General features: G+C 36.4%; 1 protein-coding gene and 1 pseudogene across 1 annotated transcript in view; one reads left to right on the top strand and one right to left on the bottom strand.

Moving 5' to 3' along the window:
* The first annotated feature begins 821 nt into the window (after window positions 1-821).
* Window positions 822-10,460, top strand: LOC108686410 (annotated as a pseudogene).
* A 4,441-nt stretch (window positions 10,461-14,901) lies between these two features.
* LOC108686426 (putative U5 small nuclear ribonucleoprotein 200 kDa helicase) overlaps window positions 14,902-20,642 on the bottom strand; it is a 54,272-nt gene continuing 48,531 nt past the window's right edge. Inside the window, exon 6 of the mRNA XM_018191737.1 lies at window positions 14,902-20,281. Within this exon, the coding sequence (XP_018047226.1) occupies window positions 15,184-20,281 (5,098 nt within the window). The 3' untranslated portion in view covers window positions 14,902-15,183. The remainder of the gene's footprint in view (window positions 20,282-20,642) is intronic.

Genomic DNA, 20,642 nt, shown 5'->3' with positions numbered 1-20,642 from the left:
GTGTGTGTGTGTGTGTGTGTGTGTGTGTGTGTGTGTGTGTGTATAAAACAAAAAGAGGAGCTCTCTATTTCCCATTAAAAATTTCTATGCTTCCTCTTTTAATGATACGCATATCATTATAATAATAAATACTTAGACTATAATAAGACTCAATAAAATTAAAAAATGAAAAGGAAAAGGCTACAAGTTTAAGGTTACTCGGTATAAAATAAAAATGGAAAACGGTAGTAAATAAGCATGTCATTTAAAAATATAAAACTTTAATTTGCTGGCAATAAACAAACAAAACAAAAACAAATATTTCGATTTCTATTGGATCATTATCAATGTTAATCAAAATAACGGTGAAACGATTATTACGAAGAAAAAATATATAAAAATTATACTTCGCTCTCAATCGTAGTATTAACGTTGTCAATAATTTCGCTTAGTATGTAGTAAATATTGTAATTAAAATGTTGGTGTCGGTAACAATGTATTCCTCTGGTAATATATACAGAGTATAATTATTGTTTCTGTTAAAAAATATAAATATAATGTAAAGATGTATAGAAATAAGTAATCAATAATATATATTGTAATAAGAAAAATATACTAAGAAGCAAGTAATAGAAATAAATAAGTAATAAATGTAACAAGAAATATACACTAAAAACCATTAAGTTGTACAATCATATATGTGTATACAGGGTGCGTTACTAAAATCCGCACAAATTTCAATTTAAATTTTTCGCTATATTACGTCTTCGCCAGAGATTGTTGTTGGCATCTGAGAAAGCTTGATGCTTCTAATAAATAGTCATATTCTCAAAATAGCCGCGATGTTGAAACCAAGTGCGGAATATAATCGCGATCATCAAAGACTGAGCGCTCAGTGAATATTCGGTTCTTTGGATACCCGAGATCAACCGTTTATAACGTTGCAAAATATATGGTTTTAGAATAATCCAACGAAAGTTCCAGTATACCAGTGAAGAAAAGAACGCACCTCTGCGATTTTCATATTTTGCGTTTTGTGCACGGATACGAACTCGTTGAACCTGTTGAAGAAGGTACGCGGTAAGGTAGGTGTTGTCACTCGTCGATCTGATAGTATTGATACTCGCGTATATTCGCGAATACATATATTATAGCATGTACTCGTGAGTACTCGCGATCGCTCGCGCAATTTTGTCCAAGGGAACGTGAGAAATTGGCGACGACACGATCTTAGTTTGAAAAATCATAAATTTTTGAATTGATTTACTTCGCAAAACTCAGGCATTTAGGCTGTTTATCTTTTAGAAGATACAGTCGACATAAACATTGTTCTATCTTTCTCCATTCAATGAATAAAAAAAATAGAATATTTTGTTTCTTAAAAAGAAAATAGCCATAATCAATGCTTCAAATTTTCCTTGTCAAAGTTTATCTAAGTTCGATTTCACTCTAACTTAAAGACTGTAGTATTTTTTACTTCAAAATGTAGTTAATTATAAGAATATGCCGAATAAAATACTAGTAAAAAAATAATTAATTTACATCCTATATATTGCTAATGCCATCTCTTTTTTCGTTCATAGCTCTATTTTTCAAATAGAATTAATTCAAATAGAATTAATTCAAATAGAATTTCAAATAGAATTAATTAATCAAAAGAAATTAATCAAATTAATTTCTTATTTTTCAGGATTTTTTAAATGTATCATTTTTTACTAAATGTATCATTTTTTACTACAATGCATAATATTTTTGTTGCAGTGCAGTGTAACATAGTGAATATATAGAGCACGGCGGAGTCAAAACCATCAGGACTAAGACCACCGTCAAAGATAGGACGGCCTTACTCTACCATGCCTCCTAGACCATCCAGCGATTCTGCCTTCTCCAATGAGACTAACGACATGAGTCTTTAACAAAATTGTATTCTTTTTTATTGCATGTATAATATATTTTTATGTTGCTATGATCATATATCGTATTTATTATCCATTTTTATAATGTACTAATGGTTTTATAATATATTAATGTAAAATGTGGATATGATGTATATAAATATCTGACATTGATATAGAAACCTAAAAAGGAAGTATTTAATAATATCTCGTGTTAAGTAGAAAAATAGATAATGTATTAATAGATGTATTAGGTGTAGTAAAAAGAAATCCATTATTATTTTTGCATGAAATTGAATGAAAAAATAATGGATTTCTTTTTACTACACCTAATATATATAGAGATAAATGTATAATATACCTGTTCTTTATAACACTTTATTTCTTATCTATGTAAGATAATAACAGAGTATCTCAAAAAGGAGAATGTTAAGTTTTTGCTATTCTTCATCAATTCCGAATATGGCCCCTAAACGGTAAATCCGGCCACTTTCGGCTCGAATATGGCCTCTAAACGCTAAATCGAAATTATTTTAAATAGAATTTATTTTTTTATGAAAACTTTGTTAGGAAGAATATGGAAAACTATAAAACTCTCTTCGGATAATCGAATATCTTGATGAAATAGTCGTGGTGCATCGCTTTGTGAAAAAACGCGGAGCGTATAATTTTCCCGGTTTATATTTGCGCTTCTGGCGGTTCACCAAGGAACGCGCGTTAAAATGTCCGCGAACCGATAGTCGAAATCGTAAATCGCCATTCTTAATGTTAAAAAACCGCGGCCGGCGGCTGCGCTGCTTTTTGGGACTTGAGATTGCATCGCTGTTTAACGTAGAAGCGATGCAACGAGCGATTTAAACGCCGACGAGCTCACAGTTAGACCCCAATCGAAAAGTGGACTTGCATGATTCGAGAAGTGTAAAACATCGAAATCATACTCATCAAATCGTTCAAGATGATGCTAAGGAAGTGCAGCCTCACGAATGGTAAACAAAGTGTAAAATTTATAATAAATTTATAAACTGAAGAAAATAATAACATAATTTTATTTAGTAAAAATTTATTTTGAAATAAAAAAACATTGTTATAGATTTATTTTAATTTAAAAATATAAAAATTCTTGCTTGCGCTGAAAACTTAATTAAGCAAATATCTTTCTGTATTTTTAAGAATAAACATGTACTTATAAATCTGATTTCTAATATTTTTTTTAATAACGATGAATGAGAAACCAATGTTTTCGATAACCTTCTCCATTTTTTTATCTATTTTACATTAAATTCCTAATGATCGTAAGATCAATCAGAAAAACATCCTTTAAAGCATTTGAAGTTCATCTATTTCTCATTCATTGGCAATCCGAGTTCCTAATGCTTGTCAAACTCGGTATTCTCAAGTTTTTTTCTCTTTAACAATATCCTTGATGAACTTTCTCAAAATTTCAAAACTGATGAACGGATAATGTTTTCGTACTGTGCAGAAAACGATGCAGCGTAACAGCAGCGACAGTCACCTCGACCGGCATTTTCAACCACGAGAAGCACATGGCTTCGAGCTCACAATCGAGCATCACGATTGCGTTCAAGTCGGGCGTAAGTTCATTCAAATCTATGATCAGTGCACTGTGAGTGCGGTTAATCAACTGATAAACGGCATGCGACTACCGACTGCTGAGGATGAGCTTTTGTCCTTACTGTTGGATGATTTGGATCTATTTTGTTCCAAGTCAAATCCGCAAGACGCGGATTGTGCCATCGTCAAGTATTGCAGCCTGCTCGACAGCTTCGTGGAGCAGTTAAAGTTGAGCGCCGACAGTGCAAGAGCAGTAGCAGCGGCAGCAAAGCGCCACAACTGTTGAATGAGATCATCCGGAAGGCTTAGGCAGTGCCTACACATGGCCATGAGTTGGATTATGTGCAACATTCTAAGGACGCGCGGCGGTCTTGATCTCATGTCAAATTGCGTAGCGAATGATCACGAATTGCAGTTCTCATCGGCCAGGTTATTGGAGCAATGCTTGACTACGGAGGCGCTCATGTGGTGGAAAACGGCTTGGAGAAGGTGGTGAATGTCGCATGTGTATGCACGAAGAACGCCAATTCGGTGGATCACGCGCGTCGGTATCGGGATACTCGAGCATTTGTTCAAGCAGCGAGGGCACCTGCAGCGACGTCATCAGGCTTGGTGGTTTGGACGCTATGCTATTTAAGTGTCGAAAAAATGACTTGGAGACTCTATGTTATTGTGCAGGTGCGTTAGCGAACCTATCGCTGTCGCGATAGAGCTGAGAACCAAGAAGCGATGATCAAGCGGAAGGTGCCAATATGATTGTTCCCATTTGCTTTTCACAACGATGACAACATCAAGTATTACGCTTGTCTGTCGATCGCCGTGTTAGTCGCCAACAAAGAGATCGAGGCGACCGTCCTCAAGTCCGGCACCCTTGATCTCGTCGAACCTTTCGTCACGTCGCACAATCCCTACGAATTCGCTAAATCGAACTTAGCGCACATGATCAGAGTAAGAACTGGCTGGAAAAGCTTGTGCCGGTTCTGAGCTCTAAGTGAGAGGAGGCTCGCAATCTGGCAACTTTCCACTTCTGGAAGCAGGAATCAAGAAGCAACAAGGCAATACTGATATCTTCCGAACGATCGGCGCGATCGAGCCGTTGAAGAAAGTAGCCAGTTATCCGAATGCGATTGCGTCTAAATACGCAGCACAAGCTTTAAGATTAATCGGCGAAGAAATTCCGCATAAATTCAGCCAGCAAGCTTTTATGGTCTACTAAGGATGTCCGAGAATGGGTGAAGTAGATCGGTTTCGCCGAGGTAGCCCCGAACTTTGTGGAAAGCCGAGTGGATGGCGACTTACTGCTGCAGTTCACGGAGGAGAATCTGTGCGAGGATATCGGTCTGATCAACGATATCATGCGTCGCAGATTCGCTCGCGAGCTGCAGAACCTAAAGAAAATGGCTGATTACAGTAGTCGCGACATTGGTAACTTGAATAACTTCTTGTAGTCAATCGGCCAGGAGTTCTCTATCTACATGTATAGCGTGCTGAACGCCGGGGTAGACAAAGATTCGATACGAGATCTCTCGGAGGATCAATTACTGGCGGAGTAGCATCACTAATAGTATTCAACGGCTCAGGATACTTGACGCCATCAAAAATATGCAGCACAAGCTCATGCGAGTACAAATCGCCTGACATGTCCCTTGATGTCTTCATTAGTTATTGTAGATCGAACGGCTCGCAACTGGCGAGTCTGTTGAAGGTACATCTACAGCTGGGGCTTTACGGTTTTCATCGACATCGAGAGGCTTGAGGTCGGCAAGTTTGACAACAACTTGCTACAGAGCATCGTCAGGCAGGCCAAACACTTCCTCCTCTTACTTACACCCCAGGCTTTGGAGAGGTGATACAGTGAGTGCAAGGGTACATAGGGTGAGTCTTTCATCGTATTTTTTTTTGTTAGAAAAATATTGAGATATTTTTACAGTTTTCTTTAACCCTCAGTACACACAGTGGAGTTAGCGTAACCTCACCCGATTTTCATAGTTCACGTTTTCTTCCGATCCCTTTTCACTTATTGCAAAATATCTTTTGTGCTACGACATTTTAGACTTTCTAATTCAAAAATTCTTTTTTTTTCAGTCTTCAAACGATAGATTAAAAAAATTTGTTAAAATCGATGCATCACAATCCGAGAAACAAGCAAAAGAAAACGAATTACAAATATCCTGGTGGTGGTAGATACGGACTGCCAAAGTTGTGTGTACTAAGGGTTAATTATACACTATTAAATTATTTAAAATGTATGCTTGCTTTTTTCATTGCTTTTATCAATTTTGAAGTCGCAAAAAAGAAACGAATAAATTCTCAATTAACTCAATTCATTTTTTAGAAAATTTAAAATTAAAGAAGAGAAAATAAAAAATACCTTTACTAATTATCTTTTTTCTCAGCAAATGAAAATACTCTAAAATTGAGAATATTTAATTATTATTTTGCGAAGTATAGTACCAATTTATTTTTTATTATCTTATAGGAAATTGTTGCCGCGCTGCAATCACAATGCAACATCCCGCTCATTGACAATTTTCAGTGGCCGGAACCTGAAGAACTTATTGAAGAACTTACATGCGCGCGGTGTTCGTTGGATTCATGACTTCAAGATATCAAGACGCCTGCGTAGACAAATTAGAAAGATAAAGTAATTAATTTCTTTTTTACATTTCTTTTTTTTTTGTTAAGAGAAAATGACTTTGATCAGAATAAAGAAAATTTCTATTCTCACAATTTCTATTCTCTAAAACAAATTATAGCTGAAATATTTATCAGTCGCTTTCTAAGATTAATAATTTTATTTTAAATATAATTTTAAATACAATCATGTTTACTGTACCACAAAATAATTGTTATAATAATTTCATTAATTATTTAATTAGTTTACTTTGACAAAATAATATAATACAAATATATACATATAAAGATATATGATAAATACTTAAGATAACTTTTTAATGGTTGCTTTTCATCATTATGCAGATTTATGCGAGGTGAGATACCTATGATCTGTCTAGTGGAATTCCATGCAGCATGGCTCCCAAGGACGTGACCCAATCGAGCACACCAGCTAACGCGAATATGCGACAGCCGCCGAACTATCAGCAAATGCACAGCAACGAAAGCAAGGGCAATGACAAAGATTCCACGGGCGGGCGAGAGTGACTAGATGGCTCGCCCACAGCCATATCGAGGTAATTATCTCTGGTAATTTAACATATAACCCTAACGTTGAGTTGAGCGAATCGATTCGTCAATGTTCAGGAAAAAAAATCTAAAATTTGCAGAATCTATTAACATCTCGATACCAAGAACTCAGTCTTGACCTACATATTGATAATCTGATGTTAAATCAATTATTATGAATAAAAAGAGTTTATCAATAATTTGGAATAATTTTATTAAAAATAATTGCACAAGGAAAATTTATAATAATAAATAACAAACTAGATTTATCGTAATAGACCGAAAATCTTTTAATAAAAAGTTCAAATTTTTTAAAAATATTCAAAAGAGAGCTAAGCGATTTCAGATAATAATAAATATTTTTAATGATCCGAATTACTAAAAATTAGCAAATTTGTTACACTGGCCGCTAATGAATCGATTTACGATGCGATTTTGAAGCGAGTTCTTCTAACGCAATGTTAATTTTTGTTTTCATGCAGCCAAGATTGTGAATCGCTCTATGACAATCACGATTACGTCAGTCAGCGATACAAATTCTTTATCAATGTTTAAACGGTGGCAAAATATATCACTATCCTATCGCTTTTGCTAAATCCTTGTGCTAAATCAATCCCTGGTATCTTTGATATCGTTGCACTTTTTCCATGTTACACGTAGATATATGTGTCTGTGATGTAGACGTATAATTTAAGGTGAATTTAGATAAATTTTTGTCTACTTGAATGTCATGTTTATTATAGTCTATATGTAGAATAAAAAAAATTATCCTTTAATTAAATATCTCTTAACTAATAGATAATACTCGTTGCTAAAAGTTAATCAAAATTACATAAAGATTTTATGTTTAATTTTTAATCTTAATAACAAATTTTGTTAATACTATAATTGATTTTTTAAAAATTTAAAAAATATATATACTAGGTGTACAACTTTGCTTCCGCCGTTTTTTTTCCGAAATTCGAGGCTTTATTGTCGAGGCTAAAAAACTGGTTATACATTTATGATTCAAAGTATTGTCCATCGCTGGCCATTACTTTCTCCCATCTTTCGGGTAGTGTACGAATCCCTCGAAAAAACTGGTCATCTTTTGAGGCTATCCACGAATCGATCCAATTTTTTACTTCTTCATAAGACCGGAAATGCTGGTCAGCCAGGCCGTGTGCCATTGATCGAAACAAGTGATAGTCAGAGGGAGCAACGTCTGGAGAATGGGTGGGGTAGGATCCCATTTCAACGTTTCCAAGTATGTCTTGACCACTTCGCAACATGGGGTCGAGCAGTGTCATGCTGCAAAATCACTTTATCGTGTCTCTCGTTGTATTGCGGCCGTTTGTCTTTCAATGTTCGGCTCAAACTCATCAATTGCGTTCGATACCGATCGCCTGTGATTGTTTCGGTTCAGTCGGTTTTAACAGTTCATAATACACTACGCCGAGCTGGTCCCACCAAATACAGAGCATGACCTTGGACGTTAAAATCACCGTTCTTGAAGCGTTGAAACCACTCACGACACGTTCTTTCACTAATAGCGGCCTCACCATAAGTATTTGAGAGCATTCGATGAGCCTCAGCCGCAGATTTCTTCATATTGAAGCAAAAAATTAAAACCTCCCGCAAATGACGAGAATTTGGCTTGTAAATTGACATTTTCAATCGAGAATAACTTTATGATGACACAAATCGACTAATGTTTCTATGGGGTTATGTTGACAGATGCCCAAGTATATTGTATGACGTCTATGATCTATTTATTTCGACCACCACTTACCGCTAAAGCTATCTATCTAGGAAAACGGCGGAAGCAAAGTTGTACACCTAAAACTAAATATATATACTAAATGCAATAATTTTAATTTTTCACACGTAAATGTCAATGTTTACATACATAGTATTTATATTATTTATTTTATTTATTGATTTTATATTTATTGATCTAAATAGTGAAACTGCACGATATAATTTTGCATGATACAATCTGATAATTCTTCGATGTTCGATATAAGAAAATTTGAGATAAATTCACAATATTAGAATTGTAGGAATATAAAATGAAAATATTAGTTTCTCGAATGATACGATATATATACTTAGAGTAGATTCTATAACGAATCAATAAAAATTCGAAATTAATATTTATTTTTTTCTAAAAGTTATTTTTAATATTTTGATTGAAGATATATGAAAGATATCTAAAAGAAATGAGACTATGAATATCCTTGTATTATCTAATACCGAAGAAAGCAAACGAGAAACGCATTTCTCGCTGAGTCATGATTTTGCAATAAGTTCTATTTTCGTGTTGTAGACTTAGAAAGTCATCGAGTCCATCCCGTTGGTTGATGGGCCTGCCACGTCGCTGCGCTTCAAGTTTATGTACACGCATCCGGTGGGTGCCAGCAACAACCAGGCAGTACCTCGCAGGCCACCGCGGCAGCCATCCTTACCATCAACGCGATCTCGTTCGCTGGAGATGCTGGATCAACAAGATCAAGAGAAGTCTCTTCCACGATCGTCCAATGATCACTACTTCGTAGGCCAAGATCGCAGTCTGGACGGTTTGTTGGATGAAGATGCGAAGAACAGTGAAGAGCAGAACAAAAGGCAGTACGAGAAAGATCGAGAATATTCTTTGATGAGTTCGGAAGAAAATAAAATTGTACCTGCTTCAGAAGAAAACCAGAAAAAATCTAATATTGAGGCTATTGCATCCAAGGATGAACTCAGACCAAATTGCAGGATAAAATCGAAAGTGTCCAATGAGTTCAAATCCGAAACGGAGGACAAGCGAATATCTTTGAACAAGAATGACAGCTCTTGACAGGTTCCAGCAAACAATGTGCAGAACAGGAGCATCCAATTGAAGAACAGAGGATCAAGAAGATAATGCAGGAAAGATTGAAGAGTGATTGAAAACAAGAGTGACAACGAAAATGATGATTATGACAACGACAACAAATCGATGATGCTGCTTAAGGCATCAAGAAGCTGTGCAGGATTAGATTCTGACGGGAGCATTTCGTCAAGCGAATACGGTAGACATCGCGCAAAGGGACCGGATTCACTGTTATCGTTACCAGCGGGCGCGGAACCTAAACGCAAATGAAACTTCATGGACAAGATGCGGTCATTCATAAAAAAGTGAAACAATAAGACTTCTTGTTATTTAATTCCATAAATTGATCGAAGCGCGCGAACCCCAATAAGTTCAAATCTAAAAGATGCTGTGACAGATAACTGAATAATTATGATATTCTGATCACTTGAAAAATTTTATATCTTAAAAATATTTGAAAGTTTTCAAAAGAATCAGGAAAAAAATTGTAAACGTCTCGATAGTGAGATTAGAAAACATTTATAAAAAGTTTCAGTGATCAAAATATATTAATTTTTTTTATGAGTATCGAATAATCATAATCTTAAAGACCAAAAGGATGCATTTAAAAAATATTTAGAAAAAATTTGGCTGAGCAAACTATTTAAATGTCTTTTATACATTATTTGAAAGAGTCTTTGAAACTATTACTTATGAAAATATTCAGCAGTCGGTGATTCTTGAATTTCGTGTATTTAATTTTACGATACGAAAACATAATTCGAACTTTGTGATCCGTTTTGTGTACAATGACAGGCAGCATGAAAGTATATATCGAAATGTGCCTAAAGATGTAACACAAGTGTCTTCATAGAAGCCTCAAGATTTTGACTTGACAATGTATATTTACGCGAATTAGCCTGCTTTTCCAGGTGCCTTTTTGTATTATATTTTCTCTCGTTAAATTGTATGAATTATATATATAATTATATATATATAAGACGCATGTGACTTGCGTGGTTACGAATTATGATTATTCTTATTGCAGCTAATACCGAAAACCTGTTGTACACAGTTATACACGATTGTATGGAGTGTTCGGTACGCGCGGTTCAGCAATATTCCTCGTTGAATATCAAGACTATATTAAAGCTAGAAAAAAACTAACATTTTCTTTATTCAAACTCTCTATTCAAACGCAACATATTTTTTTATAGGTAGAATCTCAGAGTATATCTCTTGAATATCTTGATATATACGTATATCTCAAATCAAGTTTCTATCGAGATGAAATCCTTCCAAAATTAGTCAAAGAATATTTTACAAGATTTCTATCTTTTCTACTATAAAATCCTGAACTATTCATGTGTTTTTAACGGGGAAAAAATAATTGTATGTTCCTATTAATTTTTAATAAGGAATATCGTCATGTGTATGTGTCTGTGTGTTTGTGTGCGTATGTGTGGAAAAATAAAAATCGAACACTCGATACATAATGTGACTGTTTCCCAGATCGCGCAATATTTTATTATTTAACACTATTTTTACTATTGCCTGTACACTCTCGCCGAAAATCCAAACGGCAACGATTTCGGCTTCGATATTTATAGTTTAAAAAATCCGCTTCATTATTGCAAAAATTATAACGATATCTTTACGGCTCGAAATCTCGATTTATATATAATTATGTTTAATTTATATTGGGCATTTTTAACATAAGACATATAAAAAATGTCATTTTTTACTTGACTCAGGGACACACGATGAGATAATAATTTTATCATATTTTTTAAAACGATTAAAAACTAAACGAAACTGTATATTTTATCAAAGTTTCATAAAGTTACGGATATTATTGAAATGTTTGAATGTTTTGTAGAATTAAATTTTATTTAGCGAGACAAAATCGCTTATCTCTCTTCAGTCCCTTTTCAATACAAAGAAAAAAAGATAGAAAAAATTAGGTTTATTTTCTTTGTCTCTTTTTTATTAAAAAATATTTTATTTTTAAATTTATAATAAAAATCTTGATTTAGATATTTCGCAATAATTATCATATCAGCACACGTAAAACTTACGTGAAACTTACAAATATTTATCTAACAATATTTATCTAACAAATATTTATCTAACATCAGTAATTTACGCGTCTTACAACTTTTATTTCGTTCAATTGTTTATTTCGTTAAAAATGCCCAATATAAATTAAGCATAATTATATATAACTCGAGATTTCGAGCTGTAAAGACATCGTTATAATTTTGTACTATTCTATATGATAGAGCGAGGCTTTTTCTTGTGATAATGTTTATGTTTCTGAACAGTACATTGAATATTTAAAGGTTGTTTCTTAAGGAGCAACCATAATTACATAATATATATTAGTTATACAACTTTGCTTTCGCCGTTTTCCTAGATAGATGGCTTTAGCGGTAAGTGGTGGTCGAAATAAATAGATCATAGACATCATACAATAAACTTGGGCATCTGTCAACATAACCCCATAGAAACATTAGTCGATTTGTGTCTGCATCATAAAGTTATTCTCGATTGAAAATGTCAGTTTACGAGCCAAATTCTCGTCATTTGCGGGAGGTTTTAATTTTTTGCTTCAATATGAAGAAATCTGCGGCTGAGGCTCATCGAATGTTCTCAAATACTTATGGTGAGGCCGCTGTTAGTGAAAGAACGTGTCGTGAATGGTTTCAATGCTTCAAGAACGGTGATTTTGACGTCGAAGACCGGCATAGCGATGGAAGAGAGGTTTTCGCAGAATTGGAGGCATTACTTGAGCAAGATTCATGTCAAAATCAAGAAGAATTGGCACAATCATTAGGAGTGACTCAACAAGCCATTTCAAAACGCCTCAAAGCCATGGGAATGATTCAGAAGTAAGGAAATTGGGTGCCGAATTGAAGCTGAGAGATGTTGAACGGCGTTTGTTTGCTTGTGAACAGCTGCTTGAAAGGCAAAGACGGAAGAGATTTCTGCATCGCATTGTGACTGGGGACGAAAAATGAGTTCATTACGATAATACCAAGCGCAGAAAATCATGGGGAGTTTCCGGCCATGCTTCCACGTCGATGGCCAAACCGAATATTCATGGCTCCAAGGTCATGCTGTGTATTTGGGGCTAGCTCGGCGTAGTGTATTATGAACTGTTAAAATCGACTGAACCGAAACAATCACAGGCGATCGGTATCGAACGCAATCGATGCGTTTGAGCCGAGCATTGAAAGACAAACGGCCGCAATACAACGAGAGACACGATAAAGTGGTTTTGCAGCATGACAATGCTCGACCCCATGTTGCGAAAATGGTCAAGACATACTTGGAAACGTTGAAATGGGATCCTACCCCACCCATTCTCCAGACGTTGCTCCCTCTGACTATCACTTGTTTCGATCAATGGCACACGGCCTGGCTGACAAGCACTTCCGGTCTTATGAAGAAGTAAAAAATTGGATCGATTCGTGGATAGCCTCAAAAGATGATCAGTTTTTTCGACGTGGGATTCGTACGCTACCCGAAAGATGGGAGAAAGTAGTGGCCAGCGATGGACAATACTTTGAATCATAAATGTATAACAAGTTTTTTACAATAAAGTCTCGAATTTCGGAAAAAAACGGCGGAAGCAAGTTGTACACCTAATAGTTTAATTGCAAAAAATCATTTTGTTATTAAGTATACGTGACAGTGCAATTCTTGAAGAAGAAAATTCACCCCTGTAGATGTGCGACTGCTCAAAGATGAAGAAATTAAATTTTCCGCAAACAGGTTTTTAGTGAACAATTGACTTTTTGCAAAAACTAATGAACATTTCAAGCTTGTTCAGGGCTAGATTGGTTTGTTTGTGTTACGAAGGCTACATTACGAAGGCTACATTTTACGAGAATTTCAAAGCTTTGTGTTTAAATCTCAATAAATAGAGAGCGAATGAAGAAAATGCCTTTTTCGGTGTTTTTTATTTTTTTCTACTGAACTAATATATCGATTTTAATGCTCCACGTCTCATTTTATAAGTATTTTAAATACCTACATTTTGTATCGAATTTTTTTCCATACAATCAATATCTTTCGTTAGCGAAAAACGCTTTTTACAACTATTCGATTTTTATTCGCATATTTTCTTCACAAGTTTCGAATCTCAAACATATGCATTTCTTTTCTGATGGCCTTTCGAGATTTTCATGAAAAGAAATGCTGGTTAATATAATTGTTTTCCGATAAAATTTTACTTTTACTAAATTATTCTACTAAACTCTACTATATAACGCGTATGAAAAATCGTAAACAATTAAATATCTCGTAAACTGTTGCGTTTTTTAACATGATTTATACTATTCTGAGAATTAAGGGGAGGGATACACTATTACTACAATTTATTAAAACTTATATATTATTTAGAGCTCCTTATTGATGTCTATTGATGTTGTTGAACGGCCGGGATTACTGAAAAATTTTCGGTCGCTTGAAACAAGTGATTAGTGTGAGAAGGAGCTTGCTGTTTTGTTCACTTTCGGCGCGCCGCAGGCGAGCAGACGGACATGGCTCGTGTTTAAATGTATAGCTACCGGTTTCGTCAGATCGTCGTCTGATTCTGTGTCTCCACTGTCAACACAGAGTTGGCAAATAGGAGGAACTTTAAAGTTCATCAAAATCGGGGGAAAAGGGGAGAGTGCTTCTTTATAAGGATTGATCTTGAAATAACAAGAAAACTAAAAAAAAACTAAAATTCGATTTTTTGTGGCTTTATGTTTACCTCACCAAGAATAGAAATTCTGTTTAAATGTTTGTCGTTACTTAAACGTAAACGTCGATACTTTTTTTTATCTGCGCTTTAATATCCTGAAATACATATTGGTCATGTAAACAATTACAGAAATTGTCGTTTTTTAAGATGAAAAATTAAACTTTAATAAGAGTAAAACATATAGTGTCAAAATTACACAAACACATTTATCTACTTGAAGAAAAAAAATATACCAATCGACAACTACGGGATTTGCTAGTCATGTTTTATTTAGGCTCTAGAATTTAATTTACAGACAGCTGCAGAAGGAATCGCGTCAGTTCAAACTTTGATATAATACATGTTTCGACTGTACGTTGTGCAGATCTTTTCAATAGAAGTATGAGATGTGTATATATGCAGTTTTGTTGAAAACTTCTTTGACAATTTTCTTTTCAAGGATTTTATCTACCTACATTCGGGATTCATTCTACTATGCAACGCAAAAGAAGGAAAAGGGCGCGGTATTCGCAGTTGGTCATTGTAAAAACAAATTTGCGAAAACAAAGAGAACTTGTAACCGTATCAAAGAAATTATCAATAACAATAAATTAAATAATCTTTATTATATATTACAACGTTGTATAATTTTCTTTTCCTCCCTCCCCTCTTTCTTGCCATTCCTCCTTTTACCATTGGATCACAAAAAATAGAAAAACAAAAAATGAGACGTACAATTTTTTTATTTCACATATGTGCTATTAGAATAAGGACAATTGAAAGACAATTAAAATATTTGAAATTGAATTTGTAGAATAAAAATTATAATTACTACTAATACAGATTACTCCGATTTACTGTTAACAAATAAAAAAAAAATATTATATGAGTGATATATATATTTTTATGAGATATATATTGTATGAGTGATATATAATACTTTTGACATACCTACATATGGTACAAAAAAATAATATATATTATGGAACATATTAAGTTTAATGATTTCAATCAGAATCTGAACCGGAACTAGCATCCGATTCGTATTCTCCGACGTTGATGATGAACTTGTATTCTTGATCGCAACCAAGATAAGCATCACTCATAAAGTACAAAGTGTAGGAATGCTGACCAGGTGCAGGAGCGACAAAATCCAACTTGATCTTTGCCTTCTGTTGTAATGTTAGACGTTTGATAGAGAGCAAGGAGTTGCTCTTCGGGTCGCCAATCACTACCCACCAACCTTCCTCACGTTTTTGCGGAAAAAACGGCGCGACTACCGGCCCGATTACCTCGTCTTCTCGTTCCAGTTGTACAATCACATTTACCGTGCCACCACTGTGCAATTTGTCTTTCTCCTGTACTTCATATGACATCTCAATATTAGGATATCGGTTGCAAAATTTGGCCACGTCTGCCATCTGCGCATCCGTTAACTGTAATAGCCGATTTCGATCGTCATCTTCAAGTTCCATGACATCAAATACAGTTTCCACGCCTTTGTCGGTGCAGCGCTTGATGGTCTCTGCTGTAAAGTGCGGCAATTGTTTCAAATAAGAATCTTTAGACCACATTGCTTGCGTCACCATCTGCGCAAGTTCCATAGCGGCAACAGCAGGTGCTAACCATCCAGAGGAGCTTAAGACATCGACGCAAGCTTGTATCAGTCTTACGGCCTTACTCAACACCAGTTCAGTATCCTTTTGTAATTCTGGGCCTAACTGTATCCTCGATAAATGAGCTTGCAGAAGAAGTTGCGCCTTCACATGAGGATCAGCCATTCTAGCAGCCTGTGGAGCATGCGGTAAACGTGCAGCCAAACTTCTCAGTAAATTTTCTTCTCTTTGCCGCACTGGAACGCTCTCATACTCAGCAGCCGCTGAAATAATTTCTAGCAAACCTCTGATCTTCGTCTTGTTATTAAGAGATAGACTGAACAATTCGATAGTAGCGTAATTGATATAGTAATAGGCAGCAATCATTCCGAGGTTAAGAGGCAAAGTATCCATTTCGTCTTCCACGGCGACACATTTGGCTTGTTCTAAATCAGTTAACGTGCTCTCGACTAACTCGGATAGATGATCTGAGAGGTGCCGATGTGTGACACCTTGCAGGCCATAGTAATTAGGATTTTGAGTGAGTCGTCGATACAGAAAAGTCCACGTGAGGTAATCGACCGCATCTTGTTTGTTCTCGATCGTCTTCGTCACAATCTCCGCATTGAAGTGATCATGCAACCGGCGATCCAAGTGACTCTCTACCGGTAATGGTTCATTCAAAAACTTCTTAAAAAAATCTTTTTTTGAGCTTTGACACAACAGTACGCATTTGGCGTCTTCATCTTCTAACGGCCGATTAGCTCGTGCTACCATCTGCAGAACGTCTGTGATCGGATAATCCTCATAGGCATGTGTCTTGCCATTATAGCACTGTGTATCCATGACTACGACAAGATGGGAGCTGATAGATAAACCCCAACAGAGATCCCTCGTGGCGACCGCAACTTGGATTGCTCCACTGTCAAATAATTGTTCAACTAAATGACGATCGTCGGCCGATAAACCCTCGTGAAGATAAGCTACACCTTGCGACAAAGTTTCCTTCAGTGTTTTGTCACTCATTCGATCGAGAAATGGTTTAATGTCAGCTTCTTCCGCGTGAAAGAATCTCGAGGGTTGACCTTCAGCTGCCGTGAATGTCAGCAAGTCGATGGCTGTTAATCTTGCTTGTCGACGAGTGGGTACAAATACGATCACCGGTTTATGTGCAGCGTGTCGAAGAATTGCATTATATACTGGTTTTGCCATGGCAGCTAATCTTGACGCATTATGAGTGACATTTATACCTTGCACGTGCAACTCCAAAGGTACCGGTCGCACAGTAGGGTGAAAATTGAAAGTTGCAGCTGCCGGTGCACCCAACCACTGTGCTGCGTCTTTGGCATCAGCCAATGAAGCTGATAATGCTATTATTCTAGTAGGTTTGTCAAGCTGCGAAGAGATGTAACGTGCTCGCGAACATGCAACTTCTAGCACAGGGCCTTCTTCACCACCAATCAATTGCAATTCATCCACGATAAACAACTGGATGTTTTGGACATTTTTTCGTTGCTTCCATCTACGTGATAAAACGTCCCATTTATCCGCCGTGGTGATAATAATCTGTCCTTTGGCAAGTAACTTCAAATCCGTTCCTGTTTCGCCGCTTAGTAAGACAACTTTTCTTCCCAACTGTTGACCAAATTTTGCTGCCCAATCAGCATAAACCAATTCAGCTAAAGCCTCTTTGCTAACCATATATACACACCGTCCTTCCGGATTCTGCGTCAATAACCTTAGCACTGCAAATTCCGCAATGGTCGTTTTTCCTGAACCTGTGGGTGCTCCAACAAATACATTATCGTCGGAATTATAAATCGCGTTGAACACTTGCGTCTGAATTGGATTGAACTGTGGAAAAGCAGAATAGATATTCTCGAATTTAGTATTTCGCAACGCTGTTATTGGCAGCGCCTGCAAATCCAGCAATTCCGTAGGCGGAAGATTTTTTTCAGGCAATATCAGATGTCGAAAGCTTACAGGCAATTGTGTCTCCGCCCCAATCCACCGATCGGATACAACGCGCAAAAAGTATTGTGGCGGCAAAGGCTCAAAGACTGGCACAAAAAACTTAATTACATGTTCATCAGCTGCGTATTTGGCCTTCAATAAGAAATATTCGTGATGCAAAATTACCTCCGAATCCACGTCTTCGACTAAGATCCAAAACGCTTCCGACATACCGTGAACTTTCTCATCCCATTGGAAATCCGGTGTGATAGTCAGCACAACTCTTAGAGTGGAACGCGTAATTGGCTGGATATGCGTGGACAAACCTAACTTTGGAAATTGATGGACGTATTTGTGAATGGTTTTGCCTAGTTTCGGCACGCGGATCAATTCGCCAATCTCATTGGGTCCCAGATCGTACAGCCTCTCCCATGGAAAATTCTTCTTCTCGATCTTCTTCACTATTTCTTCCGGCATTTTACGGAATTGTCTGAGTGGCGACATTGATTGCCACATCCTGCGATCGATCATCTTACAGATAGATAGGCATTTGTCTGCTAATTGTGCCCATCCACGGAACAGAACTATCTCAAAGATAGCTCTCATGAGACGTGAGGCGGATTGTGTCACAAATACCATATCAGACATAAGAGCGAATCCTTCAAGTTTCAACTGCGAGATGTATGCTTGCAATAGCACATTCACTTTCGCACTTGGTTCCTCAATGCTCTCTTTCACCGGTATTGGTACTCTTTCCATCAGCTTTTGCAACTCTAGTTTTTCTTCCTCCCTGACATTTATATTTTTGAACTCGCTCGACAGTGAAAACACCCGGAACAATTCTATCTCGCTCAATGTGCGCTTCAGCAACTGATTATACGTAGACATCGTTTCGTGAGTGCAATAATAATGAGATGCTATTCTACCCAATTCGGTCGCCTGAAAATTACCAGATTTACGATCATATTTGATTAAACCACTACGATCCAATCCGACTGCAGCTGAATGAATTAGATCAGCTCTATGGAGTTCTAATAAAGGATCTTGTTTCAATTTGTCATGACTTATCCCGTATAGATTGGGACAACGAAGCATTCTAATGTAAAGATAAGTATAACCAAGCCAGGTAACCGCATCTCTGATATTCTGGATCGTTCCTAGCACTACTTCCGCATTCAACATATCGGACATCTTACTGATTAATTGGGATTCAATGGGTAATTGCTGATTTAAAAGCGATAGATAATACTGCAGTTCGCTATGATTTGTGATAAGGATACCCTCGCCTTTAGTATCGTACTGCGGTCGACCGGCTCGTCCTAACATTTGCAGTACGTCTAAAGCGCCCAGCTCTACCCATCTACCTTTCTCCGGGTTATACACCTGAGTACCCTTGATAATAACTGTATGAGCCGGCAAATTGACACCCCAAGCTAAAGTCGCTGTAGATACGAGAACTTGTATGTGTCTATCAGCGAAGAGATCCTCCACTAGCGTGCGATCCACACGAGTCATACCAGCGTGATGAATCGCAAAACCATATGGTAACAAATCTTTAAGCTCTTGATTTTTTACTTGCTCTGCTTCTGTTCTCAAAACCTCCATCGACGCGGAACCTTCCCTAAGAAATTGACCTAAGGTATCTTTCTCCAGGCACATGTCTCGAATAGCACGTGCTGTTTTTCCGGTTTCCTTACGTGAGTGCACAAATATCAGTACTTGATTCCTGCCAGCGTGTTCCATGGTCTTTTCATAGACGATCTCATTCATTACTTGAAAACGCTTCAATGCTTTCTTCTCCGTAACGCCGATATACTGCTGTTCTAAAGCTACAGGCCGGAAACTGTTGTCAAAATAGAATAGTCCTGTCTCCGGTTTAATGCGCAAAAATGCTGCAACGTCTTGATAATTGGGTAATGTAGCCGATAAACCAACAAGACGCACATCTTCTTGAGTAGTTTCGATGTTTCGTATCGTCCTTGCGACCAGTGCTTCCAGAACAGGACCTCTTTCGTCATGTAATAAATGAATCTCGTCGATAATAATCAATCGTACTAATGATGTGAAAGTTTTTTCGCCACCCTTTCTTGTTATAATATCCCACTTTTCCGGGGTACATACTATTACTTGAGTAGCGGCAATTTGTTCTCGTGTTAATTGATGATCACCCGTTAATTCGGAAACAGTCAGATTATATGTTGACAATCGCTTGCGGAAATTGCCGACCATTTCTTGTACCAGCGAACGCATTGGAGCAACATAAATTACTTTGAATTCATCTGCATTGATTGTACCATCAGCGTTTATGTGTCTTCCAATTTCTCGCATCATGCACAGCAGAGCTACATTAGTTTTACCAGCTCCTGTTGGAGCACACAGGAGTAGATTCTCATCGCTCTCCAATGCCGTCTGATATAAGCGACTTTGTATACGATTCAGCGTTTTGAAACCATCAAAAGCAGGTTGCACATACTTAGGCAATTGCTCAATTGGATGCAATTTTTCATTATCTGCAAATGGTTTCGGTTTTAGAGCAGGAACGTGAACTTCTTCATATCTGTAATCATTAAATGTTCGAATATTAATTATATGAGCGACAAAAATAATGAAAATCTAAAAAAAAAATATTTATCTAATATTACTTACAAATTAATTTTTGTCAAATCATTTTGAAATCAACTATAAATATTATTTTTGATAATTTTTTTGACTTTATGTAAATATAATGATATTATGTAAATATAATAAAGGTCGATCCTCCTGTTAACTCATTATTACTATCTCAGATTATAACATCAAAAACGAAAAACAATAAAAATTCTATTCAAATCATTTTTTTCAATAAAACAATATTTACAATCGATAAAATAGACTTATAAATTAAAAGTATCAAAAACTATCATCTTGTTTTGGGCAAA

The sequence above is a fragment of the Atta colombica genome, unplaced genomic scaffold (genome assembly GCF_001594045.1).
Source record: "Atta colombica isolate Treedump-2 unplaced genomic scaffold, Acol1.0 scaffold18, whole genome shotgun sequence".
In the NCBI taxonomy this organism is placed as follows: domain Eukaryota; kingdom Metazoa; phylum Arthropoda; class Insecta; order Hymenoptera; family Formicidae; genus Atta; species Atta colombica.
This window is presented reverse-complemented; position numbering and strand designations above follow the sequence as displayed.